Raw genomic sequence first — 27980 nt, 5'->3', positions numbered from 1 at the left:
TATGGCAAAACCCACAGTGTATTTTTCATCTCGGACATGTAATTTTCATCTTTTTCATGTCTCTACTTAATTTTTTGATCATGTGCAGTACAGTTATAATAACTGTTTTGACCTGTGTCCTAATCCAAATGTCTATATCACTTCATTCATTGAGTCCAATTTCCTAGTTTCTCTGATTAGATGCTAAACGTTGTGCATTTGATATTGTTGGGTACTGGATGTTCTATGTTTTTTATAACGTTATTCTTTTTTAAACATTTTTTCATTTTTTATTTATTTTAGAGAGAGCACAAGAAGAAGAGAAGGGCAGATGGAGAGAGAGAATCTAAAGCAGGCTCCACACTCAGCATGGAGCCCAATGGGGGCTCAATCCCACAACCCTGGGATCATGACCTGAGCCAAAACCAAGAGTCAGACACTCAACCAACCGAGCCACCCAGGCTCCCCTATAACCAGTTATTCTTGATCTTTGTTCTGAACACGTTTAAATTATTTGGAAACCATTTGATTCCTTCTTGTCTTGATTTTTAAGATGTTTTTTAGACAACACCCACGCTGCCTTTAGTCTACACCTAATTATACTCCAATACAGACACAAAACCTCCTTAGTCTCCTACCCCATGAATTATGAACTTTTCCATTCCAGCTGGTGGATGAACACTATTCCCGGCCATGTGTGCCAGGCACCGTTCCCTCCACTCTTTTCAGATGGTTCTTTCCTCCCCATCATCAGCTCACACACATGCTGATCGTACTCAGCCTCATAGTTGAGGGTGTGGAGTTCTTTGTGTGTGGCTCCCTCCTCTCCCCACTCGGTACTATGAGCTCCTGCCACTGTGGTCTCCCCAGACTTCCAGCTCAATCTCCTCAACCAAGGGAGCTGCTGGGCTCCATCCGGGTTCTCCCTTCCCACACTACCGCCTGGAAGTACTCTAAAGGCAGTAAGCTGGGGTGATCATAAGGATACCCTTGTTTCCTCTATTAGGGACCACAGGCCTTCCTTGCCTGATTTCCACTACCTTGAAAACTTGTTCCTTATATACTAGCCTTTTATTTGGTTGTTTCAAGTAAACAACTTGAAAAGTAAGTGTTTCTTGTCACTCCATCTTGGTTGGGAGTAGAAGGCTCCTGTTGACTCCTTCAATTGGATTTTATAATTTTCTTCAGTAGGTCTTGTCCCTTTTCATTGTCTGACTGAAATCTAATTTTTATTGTTATTCTATCTCATCTCCATCCCTAGGTACTTATTTCTAGAGTGGGCAAACTGTATGTTCACATATGCATATTGACTTTTGTATACGTAACACTTATCAACAGATGTCCTGAAACTGAACCATGCATTGGTCATCAATTTACTTAGCCGTGAGAAACAGGAAGACGAGACGTAGGCACCTAGCCATTCGGCAATGCCACCAGGGACTCAAGCTCTGCTCCACACTCCTCAGCATGACTTTTGTGCTCATGCTTGTTACCTCATGGCACAAGATGGCTGCTACAAGCCCAGGCCTCATGTCTCTGATCCAAGCAGGAAGAGAGGAGAAAGTAGCAGGGAGTGGCAATTCCCTTACCAAGAAAGCAAAAGGTTTCTCAGAATAAATTAGATGTCTTCGTACCCAGAACTCTAACATTTGACCATCTGTAATATCAAGTCCATCTGGAGAAGCAAACAGTTTAGCTGGAAACTTTACACAAATCCACACACACACACACAAAAACAGGGTTCTGGTGGGTAACAAAGAACAGATCATTGATATTGGATAGGCAGATAATAGGTCTACAAGCTACTCTTACATTCTTAAAATAAACCTTGCTGGCTTATAATGAACTATGCTTTTAAGTACACTTGACAATGTTTTGACTTTTTCTTTTTTTTGGCTATTGTAATATTCAGGACCAAAGACTTGAACAAGCGAGTTTAAATGGAAATAGAAACATATTCAATATATTTTCAGAGGCAGTATCAAGACCTTGTGATGAGACCTGGTTAACTGCACAAATGGTAGAAGCAGAAACAAAAGAAGTACAGAAGGTGCTACGTGATTATTTTTGAGAGCACATGTGCGCCCCACATGCATGGGGGGTTGCAGATGGAGAATCTTAAGCAGGCTCCCCACCCAGTGCAGAGCCTGATGCAGGACTTGATCCCATGACCAGGAGATCATGACCTGAGCCAAAATCAAGAGGTGCATGCTTAACCAACTGAGCCACCCACAGACCCCAACTGCTACATAAATTTTAGATGGAAATAATCACCCATCTTCAATTGTCTTTAAAAACAAATGCTGATATATTTATGAAATTTTCTTTCAGATTTTGAATGCCTTCGTTAGGTAGTTAGCATTTTATTCAACACATAGAAAAAACTGTACCAATCTCTCTGAACTTTTATTAACTATTGTTGTGAAAGATAATTTCAGATACTAAAATATTTACAGACAAAATTATACATTTAATATCTGCTTCAAAATAACATGGGACTCATGGAGGGGAAAGGAGATAGAAATGAAGATGAAACCAGACCAGCTGGTTGATGATTATTGAAAAAAGGGCACTGGGTATACGGGATTCATCGTATTATTCTGTCTTCTATTACCTGTTCTAAATTCCCCATAAATGAACATTTTTTTTTAGATGTTTATGCAGTGAAAGCACATAGTTTAGCATATATATATACACATGTATACACATACAACTATTTGTTTTAAACAATAGTGTTTAGTAGGGATTCTATTCCACAGGATATTTGCTTTGTATAAAAGGAACTGTATATACCAACATTCACAGGAAGACAGTTCTGCTGCTTCCTGAACTTGGTCCTAAGCAGCCGTGGGTAGACAGAGCCCTCCCGCAGCCACGGCCACCTTCCTTCCTCACTGTACTTAGCTCTGGAGTCTACAACCTCCAAAGGTTGCCAAGTTCAGCTCTAGATTTTGTCAAATTCATAACAGTATTCGAAGCAACAATGACTGCATTTATATACGCTAATAATCTGAAGCCCAAATGCTTCAAAGATCAGTCAAGTACATTTAAAATACATAGAAAAATAATTACTATTTATACAAAGCAGATTTTTACAAAACAAGTACACTACATCTTAAAATACATCTTCTATCCAAGCACAGAAATGGGGGAAGATACATGGAAGTATATGCTTAAGAAAAACATTTATTTCTAAATGCTGATTTGGAAGGCATTGTAGACTGAGTGCTGGTTTCCTGGTATAACTTTGAAGAGAACTTCAATTTGCCAGCATTCGCAGGCTTTTAAAAAGAGTTCCTGAGAGTTCCTGAAGGAGATTAGACCGCTGTTCCTCTTTCCAAATTCTGTTTAATTTCAGCTGTATATTTCCCATAGAATCTTTCTGCTTTCTTGTTGAACTTGGCATTCCGTTCATTAATGTAGTCAATGTCCGCATCGTCATTGTAAGGCCGTCTCCGGCTGTATTTGTCTCGTTTTTCAATTCTGGTGGAAGGAGAAAATTTACAAAATTCAAAACTGCCTTCTTTTCTTGTTATCTTAATAACACATAGCCAAGTAGTTATAAAGAGAATCAGTACATTTAGAATAGCACACTTGGGGCTTGGGGGTGGGGGCAGTTTTCATAAGCATCAAGTTGAAACTGCTAATTGACAGCACAAGTATGAACCCTGAAATTCAATAAATACAAACTCATTTTCAGAATGCTTCTAAAAGAGCAGCAATACATTGTTAGCAGCTGGACACGTGAAATTCTACTTTAAAAAATGATTACAATATTTATATTAATAATAACCACAGCTAATAGGGAGTACAAAGGTACTAGATACCGTATGTATGTACTACACACTAATTTTTTAATATTTATTTTTGAGAGGGAGAGAGTGTAGGCGAACATGAGTGGGGGAACAGCAGAGAGGGAGACACAGAATCTGAAGCAGGTTCCAGGCTCCAAGCTGTCAGCACAGAGCCCGATGCGGGCCTCAAACTCATGAACTGTGAGACCATGATCTGAGCTGAAGCCAGAGGCTTAACCAACGGAGTCACCCAGGTGCCCCAAATTTTTAATAGTTACATATATTAATTCCTAAAATGTAAATTCATTCTGCTCTGCCTAATATTCAGCCGTATCAGTATTAAAAAACACAAATATAACAAAGGTACATTTACTCGAACATTCGTACTTCTTCGAATAATGAACTGAGGATGAAGGTAAATGCCCTTAAAGAATAATAATTTTCTTTGGACCTTTTCCTGCTTTAGTTGTAACAACTCAATTTCAGCAATATTTTACATCTCCGTCCCAAATCGCACGGACTCAATGCACACTTGCTGTCTGTCCCCAGTATCACTACAGATGCTGAGTCAGAAATCAGCAGCATAGCATCTGCTCTTTCAACTCACTCTCGGCGCACTACATCCATTTTGTCATGAAACATTTAAATTTTCAGGCTGCTGTACTGAGTACTCACTGCTTCTCCAGATCTGTGACCATCCTATCGACCTCCTCTGCGGAAGGCACATGTGTTCCATGAAGAAGACTGTTGGATGTTGGGAAAAACTCTTCTCCACTGAAAAGATAGCAAAACAAATTCATAGTGACACTATACAGTTCCAGATTTTCAAATTTCAAACTAAACCATCAATCCTGGGAAACTGTAAAATACATACATAAATTACTGTGGGATCCCACCTTTTTTTTTTTTAAAGAAAAAAAGAGAATTGGAATGGACCTAAGACATCACCAACTTCCTCCAACACCTTCATTTGTCAGGTGAAAGAGCCAAGGGCCAGAGGTCAAAGGACTTGCTTCTGGGTTCAGGTTCTTTCTCTTCCCACCTGGGAAGGTGTCAGCGAACTATACCACCTGGCTTTGCAAACCTTTCACTGGGCCCAGCCTCAGCCACTGATTCCTGACTCCTCCGTGGCTGCCTTCACATCACACCAGCGGAGCAGTCATGATGGTGACCAAAGAGTTCACAAAGCCTAAACTATCTGCAGAAGAAGTTCACCAGTCCCTCCTAAAATATCTGAGTCATTATTATTGTCAAGGCCAGAAAGCACTGAGGCAGCTGCTGACAACCTGTACCCAAGCACTAAGGTGTGTTTGTCTCTATGTATGTGTCTACGTATGTCGATACAACACACACACACACACACACACACACACACACACACACACACCTAGGTCCCTGTGGAATGAAAACAGGACTTGTATTAATCCTGCCAACTCACTGTTTGTCTCTCAGTCTCTCATACGTCTCCATGTCGGGTTTGATCTGCTTGGTCAGCCGGTGATACTGGCGTAACTGGGCAGCAGCATAATCTAAAGATCAAAGGAGAATCAGAGAAGACAGATTTCCCTGTTTTGTCATTACGATCCTGAGAATATCAAAATTAGTAGTAGTAACATTTGCATAAGACACTAAGCAGAGCCTCTGCCCTGAAGATGCTAATACTGGCTTTTATTACCTTTACTGCAAAGAGTAAAAGAATCTGGCTAATTAAAGTACAGCCTCTCTTATTTCTGCCCTAATGAGACATATTTGTATTTTTCTTGGGTTCAAGCCTCTTGGAGAATATTCCGTGAAGGGGCAGAGACTTTCTTAAAACCACAAACACTAAAGGTAATGCTTACCTAACAGGGCCAGTCAAGAAAATACCAGCTTTGGGGCGCCTGGGTGGCTTAGTTGGTTAAGCTTCCGACTTTCGCTCAGGTCATGATCTCGCGGTTCGTGGGTTCGAGCCCCGCGTCGGGCTCTGTGCTGACTGCCAGCTCAGAGCCTGGAGCCTGTTTCAGTCTGTGACTCCCTCTCTCTCTGACCCTCCCCTGCTCACGCTGTCTCTCTCTCTCTCCTAGAAATAAATAAAAAAAAAAAAAAGAAAATACCAGCTTTACCTGAGAATCCCAGGTCAGGGTTCTTCCTCTTCTTCTTCCTCTCCCACCTCTCTGCATCTTCTGCGCTGATCTCCAGCAGCTTCACTTTCTCATAGTCCTCCCCTCTTGCTGCACACTCCTGAAAAGAAAGAAACTGTTAATTCCTGCAATTATGAGAAAAGCAATTATTTGATCTGTTTTAAATCAATGTTGAATAAAGATACTAAGCGATACTTTAAAAATAATGATGAATACTTGAAGCAAATCTGGGAACCTAATGTGTATGTAAGAAGTGAGTGCATCAATTTAAAATACTTATTCAATTCAACGTTTCTCAGGTGTCAGACCCCCTTGTAAATGTTTTACAGGCACTAACTCGTTTAATTTGTAATTATCTCAAATAATTATTTAGTCTCCATTTCACAGATCAGAAAACAGAGGCACAGGGAGGTTAAATAACTCCCCCAAAGCGCTGCTCCTAGTAAAAAGCGGAGCCGCCACGTGGACTTGGGCAGTCTGGCTCCAGAGCCAGTGGACGAAATCATTGTCTACACTCTCGATACAAGAGAAGAACTGGATAGACAACTTATGGAGACAGCGGAGTAGAGCCTAACCTTCTTCCTTTCTTCTTCCTGCAGTTCCCACTCCAGACGAGCCTTTTTGGCTTCCCAGTTAGCAGGTAACTTGAGTCTTTTGTCTTCTTCAACAACTTCCTGGTGATTCAACTTACGAGCCTCATTCTAAAACCGTAACACAAAAAGTCTGTCAGCTGAGACACAAAAATAAGTCCAAACAAAATCTTGCCCACTTTGAAAAGGTAAGATGAGACACATTTACGAGGGGACTCATTATCCTAAAAGCAACAGCCAAAGGATTTTAAGCACAGGAACAGATTGTGTATGCGTACGGTCAAAAATGTGTTGGGCCGCAGTAGGTTTGCTTTTCCAGAGGCCTGGAGGTTAACGTCAGCTGTGCCTCCATTTAGCCATGTGAACCCTCTGCACTTAGGGTTGGACTGGACAAGGTGCAAAAAGTAAAGAAGGCGTGCTTAAGAAGACTCTGGATGACATGAAATACAATTACATCATATGAGGAGAAAGATATTCTACTTTCAATTCTCTTTTAATCCTGATTAGTTCAAGGAACAAGCCTCAACTTGGGGCTGAGGGCTTTAGCACAGATCTTAATATCACTAACCTTTCCCAAGTCTCTCCTCTTTTTAAAGTATTTTAATAGTTTACATTATGGCAAAAGAAAGGTATTTTCCATTTTAATTTCTGTATGAAGAGTGTGATTTAAAATGAACGTAACTGGGGCCTCTGGGTGGCTTAGTCAGTTGAGCGTCTGATCTCATGGTTCGTGGCATCAAGCCCCGCCTGAGGCCCTGCACCAACAGTGAGGAGTCTGCTTGGGATTCTCTCTCTCTCTCTGCTCCTCCTCCACTCGCACATGTGTGTGCTCGCTCGCTCCCTCTTAAAAACAGACTTAAAAAAAAATAAGCTTAACTGCACAAAGCAAAATAAGTATATCATCTTAAGGACAACATAAGTTACATGCTTCTTAGGTCACAGGTCGGTGGCAGTCCAGGAAGCCACATCTCCTAATTTCCAACCACACACACTTTACACGGTCCCTCCAAGTAAATATTTAAGCGTGTTTCATTCTTTCGTAGCTTTCTGTGGACAAAGAGAGGCACTTCTCTCAACTACCATCTCTCTTATGTTCTTGTACTCTTGGCTCTGGCTACTCCCTCCAGTTGAAGACACCAAGAACACGCCAGCAGCCACACAAAGTTGTGTTTGTTGCACCGAAGGAGACAGCAAACCATGGGGAACTACAGGCATTCCAGTGAGAGGCTGTGACGAGGGGCTGGTTACAGAATTTAGGTTTGTATCAGGTAACTGAGTGGGGGGTAAGGTTCAAGAAAGTGGGGTTGTGCTCTGGATTAGACACTGTCAGAGAGGCAGGGCATTCGATGACTGGGTGTCGTAAGTTCTACAGGATGAACAGGGGGAGACTAATGCTGTCACTGGTCCTAACAGTCACTGGCTTTAACAGAAGGGGGACAATGTGTGGTCATTTCTGTGCTTTGAAAGGTCTTGTTTTGGTCTCACTCCACCAGAGTGATAGAGGTTTGTGAAAGCACAGCCAAACTTTCAGGCAACTTAAATTGAAATAAGCTGGAGGCGCTTTCTCCTTCCTCAGCTCCAAATGCAGCCAGCTGTTTGCTGGACTCTTGCTCTAATATGAATTTCCCTACTTTGCATGTAGGAGGCACTCCCAGAAACCTCTCAAACTGTGTCCATCTCTCCTCTGCACTCCCAGGGCACTTTGCTCCTAACGTTAGCATGTCATGTAACCCTGGCTATCAAGCGGGCCCTTCTTCTTCAAAGCAAAAGCCGTATCTTAATCATCCAGTTCCCCACCAACTAGGTGACCCACGGACACCACACACTTGCAGAGGTTTGCTGATTATTTTTGAATGAACAGGCAACCAGCTCTCTTATTTAACACTGGAGGTGTTTCTTCCAGTCTCCAGCTCTACATATCCCCTAGCTCAAACGAAGAGTTTGCTAGACTTACACAGCAGGGAGGCCGTCAGTAATACAACGCCCCCCCCAAACCTAGCCCCGATTAAAGCAGAACTGGGTGGGAAGAGGATTAGAAAGAGCGTGTGTATTTTCAAAAGTGATTTGAATCTGTTGCCAGGGTTGAGAACCACCGGGACAGATATTTCATTCCACTCGGCCCGTCTGCCAAGCATGTTTCTGCAGCTTGCCGGTACCTTCACGAACGGGCACGGGTCCGTCCCAGGGGACCAGCCTCCGCTGCCAGCCGGGCTACTCACCCGCTTCAGGTGCAGCTCCCGGAACTTGCGCAGTCTCTGTTCGCGCTTCTGGGCGGCCACCTCCGCAGCCGCCGCCAGGGGCTGCTCCCCCTCCTCCGCACTGTCCACAGGTACCTGCGGAGAGGCAGACCCGCTGCAGGGGGGGTCGGCTCGGCTTTTCCCGTACCATCCAGGCCGACCCCCCCCCAACCCCCGTCGGTCCTGAGCGGCCGGGCAAGGCCCTCACTCCAACCCCGACTTCAGTGTCTGCGCCTCCCTGGTCCGGCACCCAAGCATGTCCTCCGTCTCTGGCCTTCGCCGTCCCCCGGAGCCTCCCCACACAAAAATCCTTGGGTCCAGCCGGCGGAACTTACCTTTTCGGCTAAAATTGCAGCCGCCATCACAACCCTCCTCGCCACTTCCGGCAACAACTCAGAACACTTCCGCCCGCCTTTGGACCGCCCCGCCAATATATAGGAAAAAAGCCACCATGGGCCCCACCCCTTCCTGGCGGCTTCTAGAATTGGGACCAATCCCTGCCCTTGTTAGCAGTAGGAAGTTTTCGATTGGGTAGGGGCTTGCGCAGCCGCAAAAGGCCGCAGAGGCAAGGGCTGGGAGGGGTGAAGTGGGGAGAAAAAGGCCGGAAGCGCTCGGAAGCGGATGGCTGTGAAGGGCCGGCGAACCGAGCGGGGGGTCTGGTAGAAAGTCACCGCGATTGCGTGCTCCTCCCTGGAGTAAAATGTGTTTCCCGTTCAGCGTTTAGCCTCAGTGTCACCTCCTGCGAGGCAGGCGTCTCCTGACTACTTGGCTCCCGTAGGCCCCTAGTACTGTCACATGGCACCATTGTCGTGTTCTTCGGTAGTGGGAGATACTGTTTTCTTCTGTGCCTTCTCCTTTTCCCCCGTTGGAGAACTGTATAACGTTTCTGGACGTGGGAGACTCCATTTTGAGAGAAGCTCCATTTTCCTTTTTAAAACAGCTAGTGAGGGGCTCCTGGGTGGCTCAGTCGGCTGAGCGTCCGACTTCGGCTCAGGTCATGATTTCACAGCTCATGGGTTCGAGCCCCGCGTCGGGCTCTGTGCTAACGGCTAGCTCAGAGCCAGGAGACTGTTTCAGATTCTGTGTCTCCATCTCTCTCTGACCCGCCCCTGCTCACACTGCCTCTATCTCTCAAAAAGAAATAAAACATTAAAAAAAAAAAAACAGCTAATGAACTCTCAAACTGAGCAAAAAGACCTTTGGACTGGGTCAGAAACAGCAACCGTCTTAGAGCAAGTTGTTCTTAAAGTCAACAGGGATACTGGCATCTGGCGCACAAAACTGTCAGTGTGGACTTTCTGAAGACGGAGTAATTAATGCATACGAGGAATAGTTTGGTTCATGAACAACAATAAATCAGTCCATCAAGTGTAACCAAAAGCCGTTCAGCCTGTTAGTACCAGCTGACTTTTGTCTTCTTCTCTCCAAATCATGTGATTGTCCACCTTCCCCTTTCTCATAAAAACCCCTTGCTTTGCCCACACAAGCGACACATTTCTCTGGTTGTTGCTGGAATCTGTGCGGCCCAAACTGGAATTCTGAGACCCCAATTAAACGCCTTTGTTCTTTTCAATTTTGCCTTCTTTTCCTCGGTTAACATTTTTTTATCAATTATTTTTGAGAGAGAGACAGAGCATGAATGGGGGAGGTGCAGAGAGAGAGGGAGACACAGCACAGCGCCTGAACTCAGGAGCGGTGATCTTGACCTGGGCTGAAGTCAGTCACTTACCCCACTGAGCCACCCACGCACCCCTCTCTGTTAATATTTCTGGTGTCAGAATGGGGTGAGATAAAGCAACAAACCACTCCTGCGCCACCACCACGATTGGATTTGAGCAAAAGTGTGCCCTAACCACTCCCCAACTGGCTCTGGGTTCTGGTGGTAAGTCTTCTGGGTTCCCAACCTCCCTGTTTTGGTTGACGTGTCTTTCTGGTGCCAGTTTCTATCTCTTTGATTTACAGAGATACAGTCTTTTCTCTGGCGATTTGATTACTCAGTGGGGTGTTGGTTTCAAAGACTGCCGCTGGAGAGCAGCGCCTGTCTGGAACCAGTCCAGCTGTATTTATGTTCAAATATTATGGGTCCATTTCTTGTAAGTTTCTGTCTCGTTGGACCAATCTGACGGAAAATGATTTGTCATTACAGTGGCCACTTGGGGGATGTTTTGAGATTCCAAAATTAATTTATTTGCACGCACATTTGGAAAATGAAAACAAAACCAAGCATCTAGGGTGGGAAACATGTAAATTGGTATTTGGAGCGTCCAAGAATTAAATCATTCTAAATTTGCTTCCTTATAAGAAAATAACTCTAAACTTTCTAAAGCTAATGGTAACCACTCTCAGAGAATATCGAAACTAGGAGAGCTGATGGAGTCTTCTGAGCTAAAACCTACTGCTCCTCTTCAGCCTTCTCCATCCGCTCTCCACGCATGTAAACTCCTGGTCTAGCGGAACTCTCATTCTATAATGACAGCCCAGAGGTTCCCCTACATCCTCCAGTCATCCAAGACTGCTTCTAAAGTTAAACCTAATGAAGGAGGCTCTGGAATGTCATCAGTTACTTATGCTTCTTGGACTAAGGCAGAATTAAAAGCCATTACCATGGATTTTCCAATGCCTTTGAAGACACTCTAGGATTTGCCCAGGAATTCAATTTAGTTATTTTCATATAGTTAGTTCACAGTTAGATCTGTGAACCGGGTTATTCTGACCATTATCAACTTATCTATATGTTTGTGAGTGATGGCCATGCAAGGAAATGGATGGGAAAACTAGGCTACATGTAGCATTTGGATGAGTTTTCTAAGTGAAAAGCTACAGGAAAAAAATAGAAGCTTTTAAGCAACCTGAAGAATTACATAAAACTATTCCTGGATTTTTCCAAAAACTACAGATTAGAGAAAAATTTAACAATGTACTCCATGGCCAGATGGACCTGGTTTTGATTGTTATGATAGGAAACAACTTTTAAACGATACTATGGTGTTGACAAAATTAAACATGACATCTCCTTTTCATTTAACTCCATCTTTGCTAACAGGTTAGAAGGTGAACTCAGTACCTTAGTTAAATGACAGCAACTCAGTCGGGCCACTATGGAGCCTCATGATCAGGTTAATTTGGCTGATCAGTTATCTAGTTCCACAGAATGAGCAATGAAAAAGAAAAGACACACAAGTCCGAGCTGCCCAGATTGTGCATCTCCAATTACAACCATTAACAATCCCCAGAAATTCCCGAAATCTTCAGGGTCCTTCTCATGTCAAAGGTGTTTGCAATTACTGCAGGAGAAGCTGGCCGTTGGCAAAGGCTTTCCGCAAAACATCAAGACAAAGTCAGCAGCAAGAGCCTCAGAGCACTTTCCCCTCAAAGGACACCAGCAGCTGGGGACAAATGCCCATATGGCAGAACAGGGTGGCTCTGAGGACAGGAGAGGGGGTCTTCCCATGACTTCGAACTGACACTGTAGAGGAAATAAATCTCACTCCTGGGAATGAGGTGACATGGACTCTTACAGTCCCGGGAGGAACTACATCAGTTTTCAGACTCGCCAGCCTCTCCGTCCCACTTCCTCGGAGTACAGAAACACTTCAAATGGCGGGATACCCCATGACAGCTTTTAAATCCTAACCTACCCTTTTTTTCAGCTGGGGCCTTTACAAGGCACTCATCGATTCCCTTCTGGTCCTTGCAATTCTTATTCACCTGTTAGGCCACAATTTTCTTGAAGCTGATCAGGCACACATTTCCTTCTCTCAAAAACGGTAAATGTTTTAAAAACAGTGTTTGGGGCACTTGGGTGGCTCAAGCTGTTGAGCCTCCGACTCTTGATTTCGGCTCAGGCCAGGATCTCACCATTTGTGAGCTGGAGCCTTGCATCAGTGTAGAGTCTGCTTGGGATTCTCTTCCTCTCTCTCTCTCTCCCAAAATAAATAAATAACTTTTCTGAAGTTTAATAAATAAATAAAAAGTGGGTGCCTGGCTGGCTTAGTTGGTGGAGCACCCAACTCTTGATCTCTGGGTCATGAGTTCAAGCCCCATGTTGGGTGTAGAGATTTCTTAAAAGGGAGGAAGGTGTTTTTGGAAATAGCAAAACAGCACACAGAAAATTCTACAGATAAGGAGCCTACATCAATACCCTTCTTTTCTGCAATTCAAAACCTACAGCACCCCCTCCTGGACACTGTCCCTGACACTCTTTGGTCCAAGTCCTGCTGACCTTAGACTTAGATACACTCTGCCCCTCCCATCCAAATGATCAGGTTGATCATTCCTAACCACTCACTAACATTAAACAACATCCTCTAAATTCTGAAGCTATAGAAGGGATTAAGCCTATAATTGAGGAATGGATACATAAAGGTTTGATTATTCCATGCCCTAGTCCTAAATGCCTGTTCTTCCCATACCGAAACCTCACAGTGGAGGATGGAGGTCTGCACAGGACCTCAGAGCACTAAATAACACTGCCGTTCCACACCACGCACATGTGCCTAATCCTCACACCTTACTTTCTGCTATTCCTCCAGAGAGCAAATCACAGTAGTGGATTTATGTAGTGCCCTCTTCAGTACACCTATGGACTCAGAGAGCTAATTTTTGTTTGCCTTCAGCTGGGAAGGAAAAAAATCTACCTAGACAGTTAGATCTCGAGGTTATACTGAGAGCCCTACTTATTTTCCCCAAATCTTAAAAGCAGACATAGGGGCGCCTAGATGGCTCAGTCAGTTAAGTGTCCGACTTCACGTCATGATCACATGGTTTGTGGGTCTGAGCCCCGCATTGGGTTCTGTGCTGACAGCTAGCTCAGAGCCTGGAGCCTGCTTCAGATTCTGTGTCTCCCTCTCTCTCCGCCCTTCCCCTGGCTCATGCTCTGTCTCTCTCTGTCTCAAAAATAAATAAGCTATAAAAAAATTTTTTTAATAAAAAATTTAAAAAAAGAAGAAAAGCAGACATAGCTGATGTAAACTTCCCTCAAAATTCTACTTATTACAATATGTGCACCACTTCTTTGCTCCCCTCCATAAAAAGCGTGTTCAAGGGGCATCCGGGTGGATCAGTCGGTTGAGCGTCTGACTTTGAATCAGGTCATGATCTCACAGTTCATGGGTTTGAGTCCCTGCATTGGGCTCTGTGCTGAACGTTTGCTCAGAGCCTGGAGCCTGCTTCAGATTCTGTGTCTCCTTCTCTCTCTGCTCCTCTTCCGCTCATGCTCTGTCTCACTCTGTCTCTCAAAAGTAAATAAATGTAAACAAAATTTTTTAAATAAATAGTGTGTTCAAATGACCATAGCCACCTGTTAAAATAGCTAAAAAAGAATGAAAGTACCAAAAGAAAAATTTCAATTTAAAATGCCCTAAATTCCCTCCCCTGTTAGCACTGTCTCTCTCTCCCTCTCTCAAAAGCAAACATTTAAAATGTCCCAAATTGGTGGATGAGTGGGGGGGAGGGGGGAATAAATTTTAAAAAAATAGGGGCTCAGTCAGTTAAGCATCCAACTTCGGCTGAGGTCATGATCTCGTGATTCCTGAGTTTGAGCCCCACATCGGGATCTGTGCTGACAGCTCAGAGCCTAGAGCCTGCTTCAGATTCTGTGTCTCCCCCTCTCTCTGCCCCTCCACTGCTCATGCTCTCTCTCTTTCTCTCTCAAAAATGAATAAACATTGATAAATAAATAAATAGTCCCAAGTTAAATATTTGGGATATGTCAAGCGAACAAGGATTTTCTTCTCTTCAATCCTGAATAAAACGCATTGGCTCCTTTCCCCCTCCTCATACCAAACAACAGTTGGGGGGATTCCTGGGATAGGCTGGATATTGCTGAAATCGGATTCCTAATCTCTCTGCTTTGCTCAATCCTTATGTGTCTTACTTAAGGCCCTTAAGGCATCCAGAGCCCTTCCACTGGTTTCTTCAAAAACCAACCGCAGGCTTTTGAGGAGGTAAAACAGCTCGCTGGATCCCTGCTCTAGGGCACCCCAATGATCAATTGCCCGTCTTCCTCTTTGTTCACAAACATGAAGGTAATGCTTCAGGAGTTCTGACACAGAGACATGGAGGCCAACACAGGTCTTTAATGTCCTACACTCAGCAGCTGGACCCAAGAGCTAAGGGACCGCCATCCCGCATGAGAGCTCTGTTTTGTCAGAAGACACGAAAGAACTAGTCATGGGTTCCCCTTTGACCATATAAGTTCCACGTTTGATGGAAACTGTTATCTGCTAGCAAATTAACTTCCTGTAACATTCTACTGCAGTCACCTTCAAACATCTCTGTCACCAGATGTCCTTTAAACCCTACTACTCTTTTTTTTTTTTTTTAAGTAATTTCTACACCCAACGTGGGGCTTGAACTCACTACCCTGAGATCAAGAACTGCAAGGTCCGCCGACTGAGCCGGCTGGGCATCCCTAAACTCTGCTACTCTTTTGCCTCTTCCTCTGATGCGATCCCTCATGCTATAGGACAACTGGTCCACTATTGACTCCTGGACTAGATCTTTAAGGAAGTCCCATCGAAAATGCTGAACTAATTTGGTTCACTGATGGTTCTTATTTAAGGGATAAAACAAGAAAATATCAGGCAGGATATGCTGTAACCAGCTACAGAGACAATTGAGGCTAATCCTCTACCTGAGGACTCTTCAGCTCAACACGCTGAACTGTTTTCTTTTTCTTTTTTTTTTTTTTTTAGTAGAGTTGACACACCATGTTACATTAGTTTCAGGTGTACAGCCGACAAGTGTATACATTATGCTGTGCTCACCACAGAAAGAAAACACTTTTTTTCATCATTCTTCATCACTCTCCTACTCCTCCTGTCCTATGACTTATACAACTCAACTGTCCAAAGTTTCATTCACACACGTAACCCTGATCCTTGCATTTCTGATTGTAGACATACTTGTGTGAAGTGGGGAATCTCATGAATACTTAGGTGCCTAAATACTTTATATTTAAGGAAACTCAAAGGCTATATGAGCATTTTATAGGATGATTAAGCCAGCTGAAATATTTAGGATATTACTCTTGCTTGGTGGGATTCTCATGGCTTTTGCTCTTTGATACAAAGTCACTTCTCTGCTGGGCATAAAATCCCCTCTTTAATAAACACTGGTTCTTTAGAATTGGTTTAGGTTAACAACAGATACAACCTTAGGTTGCTTTGCCTCACATTTGCTCCCAAAGCCCCGGAGCTCTTCTATAAATTCCCCCAATAGAGAAAGGCAATAGATCTGCAGAAAATTCATAGCACAAGTAGCATTGTGTACTTTTTAGAAATTATTTGTCTGGGTTTCTGTTTATCCGATGGTGTCCAGTCATGGGATGGAGACCTGACGGAAATGTGTTTTTGCAGTAGGCCCCACTCTTTCGCCCAAAATAAAAATCAATCCAGCTGTTGAATATGTGGACAGCTTCCACTTCCGCTTTCTAGCTCGTCAGAATCACCATGGTGGATGTAACCACTTCATAGGGGAGGTCGGAAAAGCAACTTAAAGCAACACATTAAGGAAGAACATCCTGAAAATGGCATCCTTAGTACATCTGACATTTCCAACACTGATCCAGAAACCTGGCCTATAGCACACACGATTAATGACACGGGACATAAGTGTTCTTTTTCTGTTAACCAAACTATGCTGGCAGCCCATCAAATTGTTAACCAAAAGAATCCTAAAAATATGACTGTTGGGACCAAGGATGGCTATACCCAGATTTGGGATGAGTTTAGGTGCCTTACCCCAGGTTATGGACATTTGAACACCCAAATACCCCTCTGTTGGGAACAACAAACACAAAACTCACTCTAAACAGAACCAACCCAATTACACCCCAGATGCGGGATGGATATCTGGAACCTTGTAAGCATCCCGTTAACCTGAAGGAAAGTGACTGGTTTGACACGAGTTGGTCACACTGTCCAGGTGTTTACTGAGTAGCGCTGAATGGAACTCATTGGTTATGCGGCACAGATCTCTGGCCATGACTTCCAACTGGATGGTTAGGTCATTGCACCCAGGTTTTCCCTGGGCACAAGGGAGAATTCATCCCACTGTCTTTGTTCTCTCTGTTGGCCTAGATATTATACATAGAGGCTTTACTAAATTTACGACAAGTTTTAAATGATAGCCAACAAAGAATATTGTGTGTTCTCATCCAATAAATCGCTACTGTGTCATCTTTACTAATAATCATTATGAGGAAACAAATAGATGACCTAAGTGATCCTTATACATAATCATTTTAAACCTGTGCAATTGCACCTATAGGATAAATTCGAGTAGTGTAATAGCCGGGCCAAAGAGTAAATACCTTTGTAATTTTTATAGATATTGCCAAACTGCACTTCCTAAGAGTTGTATCAATTTTCAGTCCTACATGACCTCTCCATTTGGCCTGGGCTCCCTCAAAGAATGGTGGCTGGGTTTAAAAAAAAAAAAAAAAAAAAAAAAAAGTATCACAGGGCACCTGGCTGACTCAGTTGGAACAGCATGTAATTCTTGATCTCAGGGTTGTGAGTTTGAGTCCCATGTTGGGTGTAGAGATCACTGAATAAACAAATAAAAAATAAAAAAAAAAAAAAAAAAGGCTCCCAAGAGGACCAGGTGGAATCTCTTTCACCTTTTATGACTTCATCTCAGAAGTCACATAGTGTCACTTCCTCCATAGTCACATATTCAAGGATTAGGGGCATAGATCATACCTTTCCTTGGGGAGTATCAATGTCACATTGTAAGAATAGCACATAGGATGGAAGATCTTCTATCATCCTGGAAAACTCATTTGGCCACACAGCTCTTTCCCTTCTTTTTACTAAAGCTATGTAAACATAACTTGAACAAAGAGTTCTTTTAAGACTTCAAAAAATTATGAAATTGTTACCATGTCCCATGAAAAGAACTGTGCTAGATATTGTATTTGCTCCTCTTCCAGTGTCCACTCTGTTCTGCACCCACAAGTGCTGGCCTGTATGGACTGCATCAATAAGCTCTCTTGGTTATCGCTCTCTTCTCATTGGGTCCTGCCAACGCATGGCATCTACAGAAGAGGGTTCTGGGAGAAATGAGGTCAGGATACTGATTCCCTGCCTGGATTATGGGTTGGCTGCATGTCTTTAGTCTCCAGAGCCTCTGTCTGAAGACCCTCCCCTATCGTAGCCTTCCCTTGCCTCTTTAGGATTAGGAGTAGCAATGGCTTCCCCCTACTGGAATGGCTTGCCCTTGCTGCTAGCCCTGGAACGCTTCACTTTCTTTTGCTGGTTTCTCTTAACCCAGTCTACAACTTTGTAAACAGTCCTTTCATTAAACTCTCCTTAATTACTGGGTTTCAGTTTGTAGGGCTTTGACAAAATATTTTGTAAAACCTGTAATTCTGATGTGATCCTACTGAAAATAATTTTGTCATTGACATTTACGTGTTTCTAAAGAATATAAATACTTGTAATATCCCTCTGTCAACTCATCCATGATACAGAAAAAAGAAAGGCCTACATTTACTGCTTTAAGACTAAGAAACTTTTCTCATTTAAATTAACAGCATCAAACAGGTAATTCCACACTTATTTAATTACACCTAAGTAAATACAACAAAGAAGAAAGAATGACGAGCTATAAAAGGGGAAACTGACCCTTAAAGTGGTGGCAGTTGGGGCTTCTCTGAAGAAAGACATTTAAGAAAATCTCAGACAGGAGGGGGGCACATCTAATGCAACTGATAAAAACCAGCAGTTACTAATCATTTGCTATGGGCCAAGTACTAGTCACAGATACTTCACCCATATTACCAAATTTGTCCTCAAGGTATTATGTGACATGGGTGTTGCTTTATTATTTCTTTTTCATAGAGGAGGAACCAAAGAATAGACTAGTAAATAAGACTGATTATACCGCTCATTATTGAATGGATGGACAGATCTATAAAGAACAGTGCTCTGTGCAGAATTTTCAGAAGAAAGCCAACACCTCCAATGAATCCAAGAAATCTTACCGCATCACGAAGATGCTCGAGATCCCGAATAACCCCCAATCAATTTGTTCCTTACTTTCGATTCGTTATTCAGAAATCAGGACTACAAGGCTGGTCAGTTGACGGGCACAACCTGTGCTCTAGGTCGCTTTCTCATACATTTGGCGGTTTATTCCCTTTTTCCCTCTTCTTCCTCTTTAACCGTCGCAACATCGCTGACTACAAGCTTCCGGTTTCTACCCCAGTTGGCCAGGTAACTCGGCTCAAAGCGCCTGCGCACAGGCCTGGCCCAATCGGATACCACGCAGGAGTGCGACGGCCGGGGATTGGTTCCTCATCGCCCAGAGACGCAGAAAGGGGCGGGGTTTCCCCGGAAACCTGTGGCTCCCAGCCTCCGGAAGTGAGCGAGAGAGTCGGAAAAGTTATTTGTTGTCGCCGGAAGTGTGGAGGATACCGTGCTGGCTGGGGATGGCTACTGAGGCAAGTGATAAGGTGGGTGGCAGTCTTTGTCCAGGGGTTGAGGATAGGAGCGGCCGCGGGTAGGGCTTTGGCCTGGATGTAGANTCGGCCTGGGCTACCCCGCCTCCAGCCGGTCCTCCTCACCGCAGGTGCCGGTGGACAGCGCGGAGGAGGGGGAGCGGCCCCCAGCCACGGCCCCTGAGCTGGCCGCCCAGAAGCGCGAACAGAGGCTGCGCAAATTCCGGGAGCTGCACCTGAAGCGGGTGAGTAGCCCCGGAGGCATCCGAGACCCGTCACCCGGGCAGGCCTGTGCGCTTTTGTGGAGGGACGAGGAAGCCGCACCAGCGCCCTTGACAGACCCGCAGAGCCGAAGAAAGAGGTAGCTAGCGCCCAGAGCCGAAGAAAGATCTAGCTAGCACACTGGTATCACTCTGAGAACCTTTAAAAAGTGCTCATGCTTAGGCCTCATTGCCAGTGTCCGATTTAATCAGTTTCTGGGCCCAGACATTGGTATTATTCTTTTTAAGCCACCTTTTCCCGGACCCTGCTGTCAGCCCGTGATTCTGTCTAACCCTTCTTATGGAGGGGGAGACCACGAACCAGAAATGGAAAGGAATCTGTCTGTTGTCGCACAGCAAGTTGGCTACTCATTCATTCGTACAAAAAAACTGCCCACCACCTCTGGCCCCCCCAGCTTCTAGTGTGTCATAGCCAACTAGGTAGTGCGGTTACACTGACAAATATGGTAAGTCTTCTGCCTGGTTATGCAGCCAGGTGCATGACCGGTAATGACTCCACGACTTGTAAAGGCCATTGTAGAGAGAGGAACAAAATGCCTCAAATACAGAGGAGGAAAAAACAAGCAAAGATTGATGGGACAGCTGAGCTGCTTGAAAGATGAGTAGGATATTATCAGACAAGGAGTTGGGAGGGAGAATATCCAAGCACTAGGAGCCAGTGGAAAGCCAGAAGCCTCATTAGGGCGGGGGGACCCCCAGGCAGCTGGGACAGGGTATGTGTGAGGAACATAGTTATTTGTTTTTGCCCAGAAGAACTCAATCTAAAAACTAGTCAAAGAAGCATACTTCATGTGAAACACCCTGTTGAGAACAGGGTGGATGATGTGTGAAGAATTATGTAATACGAACATCACCCTTTTGCAATCTTTGACACATCACTGGATCTAGGTAATCAGTAACTGTAAACATCACAAAAAGGGAGACCGTCAGAGATTACACGTCTCTTGATGGAAGTATAGAACACAAGTTCATATAAGCAGACTTGTTAAAAGTAGCCTGAATTGAGGCGCCTGAGTGGCTCAGTCAGTTGAGCATCCGACTTCAGCTCAGGTCATGATCTCATGGTTCATGGGTTGGAACCCCACATTGGGCTGTGTGCTGNAAAAAAAAAAAAAAAAAAAAATTAAAAAAAAATTTAAAAACATTAAAAAAAAAAGATGGAAATGGTATGTGACTGTCAGTATATGATATGGTGTCATTCAGTAGCATCTAGAATCCTCTCAAGCAACTCTGTATGGTGGAACTCCTACTGTGGGAAGCCCAGTTTCATCCTGTCCTAAAAAAACTTGCTTACATCTCACAGCCAGAGAGAGTCAAGTCAGTATATCCCTCAGGGTTCTTACTCCCAGACCGTAGCTCTTTCCATCCCTACCACATGGTTCCTTGAAGGTAGTAAAAGAACATTTAAAGCTATGGGTACAGGTGTTTACCTCCTAGTCTCCCCCTGCATAGAATTCCCCACCCCAAATACACACTTAAAATTCTCTAGCGACTGTCTTCCTTTCAGAATAAAATTCCCCTGAAGTTTGCTTTGGATGCTGCCATTCTAGGAGACAGGTCGTGTCTATTTAGATTTGTTTCCATACCTGGGCTGACAGACTTTGTGTGTCCTGGTGGTAGAATGAAGCTCGAAAGTTAAATCACCAAGAAGTCGTAGAGGAAGATAAAAGACTTAAATTGCCTGCAAACTGGGAAGCTAAAAAAGCTCGTCTGGAATGGGAGCTACAGGAAGAAGAAAAGAAGAAAGTAAGTACGATTGCATCCTCACAAGCTGGGGATTCCAGTACCGGATTGTGTTGTGTCTCGGCCGTGTAGGGCGCCGGAGGTAAGCGTGCTGGCTCTGGGCGCCTCAGCCAGCCCGTAGAGAGCTGAGAGACTAAGAGATGTAAAACACCAAATACAGTGCCCGGCACATGGGTAGAGGGTAGTCAGTGATGGCTGAGAAACTGTAAAGCTCACGAGTCTCTCGTGTATAATTTCCTGGTAGAGCAGCCCCAGTGACCGGGCCTGATCCAGCTTGATCTGGCTGCACAGGAGGTTGGGAAACGGGCAGCCCTGTGCCCAGGAAGGAGGGGAGAGAGGATTTTAGCGGACACCTCACGTGTCCACCGCAGCTGTTTTTGGTGTCATCGTTACAGATGTATTACTTCTCAGAGATTGTAGCAAATTCCACAACTTTCTTGTCAGGCTAATCAACTTCCCTGTCTTGATAGCAGTCTTTAGGCCTTTCTTGATTTTAAAAGGATCAAAGAAGTATGTAAAGAGAATAATGGGTTTTTCCCCTCTTCTGAGGAATGTGCGGCAAGAGGGGAGGACTATGAGAAAGTGAAGCTGCTGGAGATCAGCGCAGAAGATGCGGAGAGGTGGGAGAGGAAGAAGAAGAGGAAGAACCCTGACCTGGGATTCTCGGGTAAAGCCGGCTTTTATTTCATTGAAGGTGCCTCTTAATAACAGGCCTAATAATGCCCCATCTGAAATAGTCTGGGTTCTCATTTTAGATTATGCTGCTGCCCAGTTACGCCAGTATCACCGGCTGACCAAGCAGATCAAACCTGACATGGAGACGTATGAGAGACTGAGAGACAAACAGTAAGTCAGTGTGATTCAATAGTGTATTCTTTTTTCTGGAGAAAGAGAGAGTGCGAGCGGGGCAGAGAGAAAGAGAAATTCTCTTAAGCAGGCTCCATGCCCAGCATGGAGCCCAACATGGGGCTTGATCCCACAGCCCTGGGATCCCCACGACCCTGAGATCATAACCTGAGCAGAAATCAAGAGTTGCGCCCTCAACTGACAGAGTCACCCAAGCACCCCAGTAGCCTATTCTTTATATGCTACTGGAAGGGCTTGAATGTAAGAGTGCCAGTTCTGGAGCTTTGCTTCCTCGCCTTGGGTTCTGGCTCTACCACTTACTAGACCCATCATATAGTTTTTCTCCCTGTTTCCTCATCTGTTACAGAAAATAACCGTAGTGCTTATCTCATAGGGTTATTGTAAAGATGAAATGCATTCATGCAGTGTACTTAATTTTTGACACATAGTACTATTGTGTTATCCTCATGATTATTACTGTTGCTGTTCTGTGTCCCTTACCTGTGGACTTGTGCAGTGAGCATTGCTAAGCTACGCGCTTTCTTTCCCTAAGACAAGTAGTGTCCTTAAGATTAAGACTGTTTTAGGGGCGCCTGGGTGGCTTAGCCAGTTAAGCGTCTGACTTTTGCTTGGGTCATGATCTCGCGGTTCGTGGGTTCGAGCCCCACATCGGGCTCTGTGCTGACTGCCAGCTCAGAGCCTGGAGCCTATTTCAGAGTCTGTGACTCCCACTCTCTCTGACCCTCCCTTGCTCACGCTGTCTCTCTCTCCTAGAAATAAATAAAACATTAAAAAAAAATTTTTAAAAAAAGATTAAGACTGTTTTAATGTGAAGAGAGCACTAGATTGTGCAGAGGACACCATGTTTTCATTCAAGCTCTCTTTCACTGTATGAACTTGGCCTCCCTTTGTGTCCATTAGCCTCTGGTCCTCAGCTGGTGCCTCATTTGGGTCCTAGGGTGTATAATTTCTTAAATACCTTCTTTGAGGTCTGATTTCTATTTCTTTGAAATCAACTATGATCACAAAGACTTTCATTTTTGCCCACTAAATGTTGTCCAGTTCTGATGGCATAGAATCTTTATGGTGTTACTTACTCCCTGTTCTGTCTCAGTGGAGAGGAGTTCTACCCAACATCCAACAGTCTTCTTCATGGAACACACGTGCCTTCCACAGAAGAAATTGATAGGATGGTCATAGACTTGGAAAAGCAGTAAGTACTGTAATGCAGCCTTCAGATTTAGTACCGATTCATGCCTCGTTGCAAAAATAACTTTGTGGTCTTCAAGTGTAGCAATGGGGGAGATAGTAAGGAACGCTTAAATTACTAGTTTGAAGAGTGGCTGCATTCACCATCACTTGTGTATTTGTGTTTTGAATAGGATAATTATTTGGCAGAACCAGCAGTATATTATAAACTCTCAAAGGAGTGTAATAGATCACTGCCCTTAGAACCCAGTGAACCTGGGTTATTTCCCAATGTTAAGACTAGATCTGGAGTACCGTTGACTTATAAATTCAGGAAAGCTCACTGAACGTATTTCTTTGTAGAATTATTTTCTAAAGATACTACTTTCAGTTTTAACTATGAGAACAAAAAAAGATAGCAGCTTGGAATTTTGTGTATGTTTCCATTACTGAATTCTATTCTTAACTATTTGAGGTTTTATTAATATCAAAAAAGAAGGAAATTTTGAATGTTATAAATTTTTCTTCCTCTAGAATTGATAAACGAGACAAATATAGCCGGAGACGTCCTTATAATGATGATGCAGACATCGACTATATTAATGAAAGGAATGCTAAATTCAACAAGAAAGCAGAAAGATTCTATGGGAAATACACAGCTGAAATTAAACAGAATTTGGAAAGAGGAACAGCGGTCTAATCTCCTTCAGGAACTGTGTTGACTGCCAAATTAGAACAGTAAATCAGGGCTCTATTAGCTTTCTTTTTATAATTTGTAAAGAAGTGTGCTACGACTATTCATTTTCATGCTTATTTATTATTCACTCGTTTCAGAAAAAATGTCTTGTATTTTCTGTATTCAAACTGTGTGCTTCATGTGCGTACCCTGCTGGGCTTTAAATTCCTAGCTACAAACATGTGAATCATCATTGTCCTAGATTTGTCTTGTTGGACTTGACCTACAGATGAACTTGGGAGCTTCAGAGATAGAATGCTAAATTGGTGCTAATTCTTCTTGTAAGCTATGGTAGGTGGTGAAAGGAAGGGGACAGTGGCTACTGGAAATTCACCTTCATACACACACAGCTCCCCCCCAACACACACACCAGAAGCAGTCACAATTAACAGGTGATTAACAGGTGCTTGCCTATCCCATGCTTTGCCCACATACATTTATGGGGCAAGCATAGAAGGTAGGAAACTGATTCTTTAATGACATTTTGTAAATAACACCATTGTCAAAAAGCAAACTTCCCTTGGAAGAAGGTAAATTAAAACATTTGGTGAGAGGATTATTAAAACTTACATAATACAGTCTTTTTTCAAAACCTAATTGAAATGTTAACCTTATTTCAACTGTTACTGAAAGATTAGGATATGTAGTTTGGGTATAATTATGGGAAACATGGAATAGAAAACCTGAATGTCAGGAGTATCCCATTAAAGTAGAGGAGATCATGTCAGTTAATGTGAATAAAAAGACTACTGGGATCAAGTTGGGCACACCAGTAGGAAGCTCTGATTTAGTGAATGATGGGCTGATAAAAGATGGTAATAGAAATGCTATTAATAATAATGGTGTATTCAATGTCCTGTGAATGGGGACATTTGAATATTGTACATTGATACAAATATAGAATGAGGCAGATCTGTATGAACATGAAAAGATGCTGCGATCGAAAATGAGGTTTGTAGAAGGCATGGAAAAATCCAGCATGTACATACTATTTACAGTTGCCTCTGCAGAATGGAAACAGAAGCAGTAATTTTACTTTGACTTCCTTCTCAAAATAATTCAAGACACATACTCATGCTGTCCAGTCTTCTCAAAAAAGTAGTAATCTGCCAGTTTATTCGGTTCTCCAGTATTTTCAAAGAAAACCTAGAATACCAGTGTACTAAGGGAAAAGAGGAAGGAAAGATTAGTAGGGATAGGATTCCGAGAGGTCCTAATAACCTGGATTTAAAGGAAAAATAGATTTCTCTAGAGGAGAAAAGCACTCCCAACGGCCACTTGCTGCTTCAACCAAGAGCTGTCAGTATGATTTGAGGACAACTCTGAAGGTGACTGGATGTTCAAAGCCACTAATTCAAGCAGGCAATTTACGGTACTAAGCTCAGTATAGGAAGGGTTCATTTTGGAGAGCTGGGGCGGGGGCGGGTAGGCACTGGAAAAGAGCTCAGGAAATTGATCTTCAGATAGTAGATGGTAGTTACGGGCAGAGAGTGGAGGAAATTGCCAAGAGAGCTTGTAGAGGGAGAAACAGGCCGAGGATAGATCCTAACAGCAAAGGACAAAGAGCCAGTGCAGAAAATGGAAGAGATCAAAATAACCAATGCCTGTAAATCCCTGAAGAAAATTTTGAGGACTTTTACAAAGAAAGCATGAAAAGTAAGCACTCTTAAAGACGACATTTTATTAAACTTAATAGAGGTTTACAGCAAGGAAAGAAAAACCCAAGCGAAGGATAGCATGCTACTGTGAGAGAACAAGGTTTCTCTAGTTTACACCTTAAGAAAAACAGCAAAGCCTAACACCTGAACCTATACACGGAGATGCGCTTTCCAAAATGGTCACTCACGGTATGTGACTACTGATCACCCGAACAAGTAGGACAAACTGAGGTGTGCTTTAAAGTACACGCTGGATCACAATACTTCATACAGAAAAAAGCAAAATGCCACTATTTCTTGTAATGTTGAAATGCCATTTTAGATACATAGGGGTAAAAAAAATATTACTTTTTTTTTAATGTTTATTTTTGAGAGAGACAGAGACAGCATATGAACAGGGAAGGGGCGGAGGAGATAGAACCTGAAGCAGGCCCTGCCGGCTCCGAGCTGTCAGCACAGAACCTGACGGAGAGCTCGAACCTATGAACCGTGAGATCATGACGGGAGCCAAAGTGGAACACTTAACCAACTGAGCCACCTAGGCCCCAACTCTTTTAACTTTTTCCATATGGTTCTTATTCCCCCTGGATAGCACGGAATCGGTCTCTTGGTACAATTTTTCACCATCAGGACCATCCTGCCTATACTGTCCACCAGTTATACAGTGACGGGATCACATCTGGGCAACTGCATCCCACTAATGATGGCCAGTCTGGGTTTAAACACACACACACACACACTCCTCTGTGTTACACAGCCCAAGACTGACAACACCATAGGCCTGGCCATGCCCAACAGACAAGGTCAATTTAGACAAATATACAATAGTATACTTAACAGGGCAATTATAGAAGAAAAAATGTATACTCTCTTCTAGGCACTAGAAATAAAAGAGAAAGTGAGCCAACAGACTAAGAAATGAAAGCGGAAATGGCGAAGCCTCAAGCATGCTAACAGGCTGATGGAAAAGCATACGGTGGAGGAGAGAGATCACTGTAGAAGTGAATGTCAGAAGGTGTTGGTGCAGACCTTTCTTCTATATGAAGGGGTTTGGCTGAAAAATTACAGGACTTGTCCACTGGCTAAGCTGTTAAGGGGTAGCGTATCTGAATACAGGTCATAATCAGGGTAAGTGTTGCTACCAGCGAAATGAAGGTAAAAAATAACATTACCACATCATTCTTTCCCAAAGTCTCCCTCACAAAATCCTCAAGTTCTGCAACTCTGCTAAGGATACCAACTAAATATACTAGAAGGTGCTCATGTTAACCATGTTTTCAGTTAAACTCAAATCCTGATGTTTTACTGGACTTTGCTATAACCAGGTCCAACCACCAATGTTCTCTCAAGTTTCCTTAGAAGCAGCATGAACTCACCACAAACTTTCTTACTGCTTTATGAACACAGGTCACCCTCCTGATAACTACCGTTAACCTAAATGTAAACTGGACATGTTTACACAGAGGAGCAACTCTCTCTTCCAGTAATTTCCCTTGTTCAAACCAAGTGCTGCTGGCTTTAAGGATGAGATTGCAACCAAGGCAATATAAATAATAGGCATTACATGTCTGGGAATGCACATATGTAGGTCATTGATTACTTAAAGCTTTCATAAGGTCAGAGGTGCCTAAGTAGCTCAGTTGGTTACATGTCCAACTCTGCATTTCAGCTCATCTTGAGCTCTTGGTTTGTGGGATCGAGCCCATTGGGCTCCACACTGACAGCACAGGGAGCCTGCTGTCAGGCAGATTTTGATCTCTCCCTCTCGGCCCCTCCTCTGCCGAGTTTTCTCGCAAAATAAACACACTTTAAAAAAATTTAGAGCGGCTCCTTCCTATACAATGTTCTATGATAGCAGTGTTCTATCTGTTCTCTCCAACTGTACAGTCACTGTCCTTAACTTCAGAAGTTAGTAGGGCTGAGAAACTAGGGGCGCCTGCGTGGCTTTCCGATAACCGGTAACCGTCTGACTTCAGCTCAGGTCATGATCTCACAGTTCATGGGTTTGAGCCCCACAATGGGTTTTGTGCAGACAGCTCAGAGCCTGAGCCTGCTTCGGATTGTGTCTCCTTCTCTCCCTCTCCCCTCCCCCACTTGTGCTCTGTCCCTCTCAAAAATAAGACATTAAAAAAAAGAAATCAGGGGCGCCTGGGTGGCTCAGTCAGGTGTCCGACTTCGGCTCAGGACATGATCTCACGGTTCGTGGGTTCAAGTCCCGTGTTGGGCTCTGTGCTGAAAGTTAGGTCAGATCCTGGAGCCTGCTTCGGATTCTGTCTCTCCCTCTCTCTAACCCTCCCCTGCTCACGCTGCCTCTCAGATATATTGAAAAAAAAAAAAAAGAAATTAGATTAAATGTCAATGCAA

At 43.6% G+C, this 27980-nt stretch overlaps 2 protein-coding genes across 2 annotated transcripts; one reads left to right on the top strand and one right to left on the bottom strand.

Moving 5' to 3' along the window:
• Positions 1–2361: 2361 nt before the first annotated feature.
• On the bottom strand, positions 2362–9144 carry SYF2 (SYF2 pre-mRNA splicing factor). The gene is made up of 7 exons (XM_077775741.1): positions 9056–9144; positions 8703–8816; positions 6469–6594; positions 5876–5993; positions 5212–5302; positions 4449–4547; positions 2362–3462 (listed from the first exon to the last, which is right to left on the bottom strand). Exons 1-7 carry the CDS (start codon positions 9080–9082, stop codon positions 3297–3299), a joined length of 741 nt encoding a protein of 246 aa, XP_077631867.1. The 5' UTR covers positions 9083–9144; the 3' UTR covers positions 2362–3296.
• Positions 9145–19083: 9939 nt separating this feature from the next.
• On the top strand, positions 19084–24555 carry LOC144241164 (pre-mRNA-splicing factor SYF2-like). The gene is made up of 7 exons (XM_077775645.1): positions 19084–19179; positions 19296–19409; positions 21066–21191; positions 21738–21855; positions 21944–22034; positions 23149–23247; positions 23757–24555. The coding sequence occupies exons 1-7, from the start codon at positions 19156–19158 to the stop codon at positions 23920–23922; spliced, it is 738 nt and encodes a 245-aa protein (XP_077631771.1). The 5' UTR covers positions 19084–19155; the 3' UTR covers positions 23923–24555.
• Positions 24556–27980: the final 3425 nt, after the last annotated feature.

Source organism: Crocuta crocuta, unplaced genomic scaffold (genome assembly GCF_008692635.1).
Source record: "Crocuta crocuta isolate KB4526 unplaced genomic scaffold, BGI_CrCroc_1.0 scaffold127, whole genome shotgun sequence".
NCBI classification, from domain to species: Eukaryota; Metazoa; Chordata; class Mammalia; order Carnivora; family Hyaenidae; genus Crocuta; species Crocuta crocuta.
The sequence above is the reverse complement of the archived record's forward strand: the minus strand, read 5'-3'. Positions and strand labels throughout refer to the sequence as shown.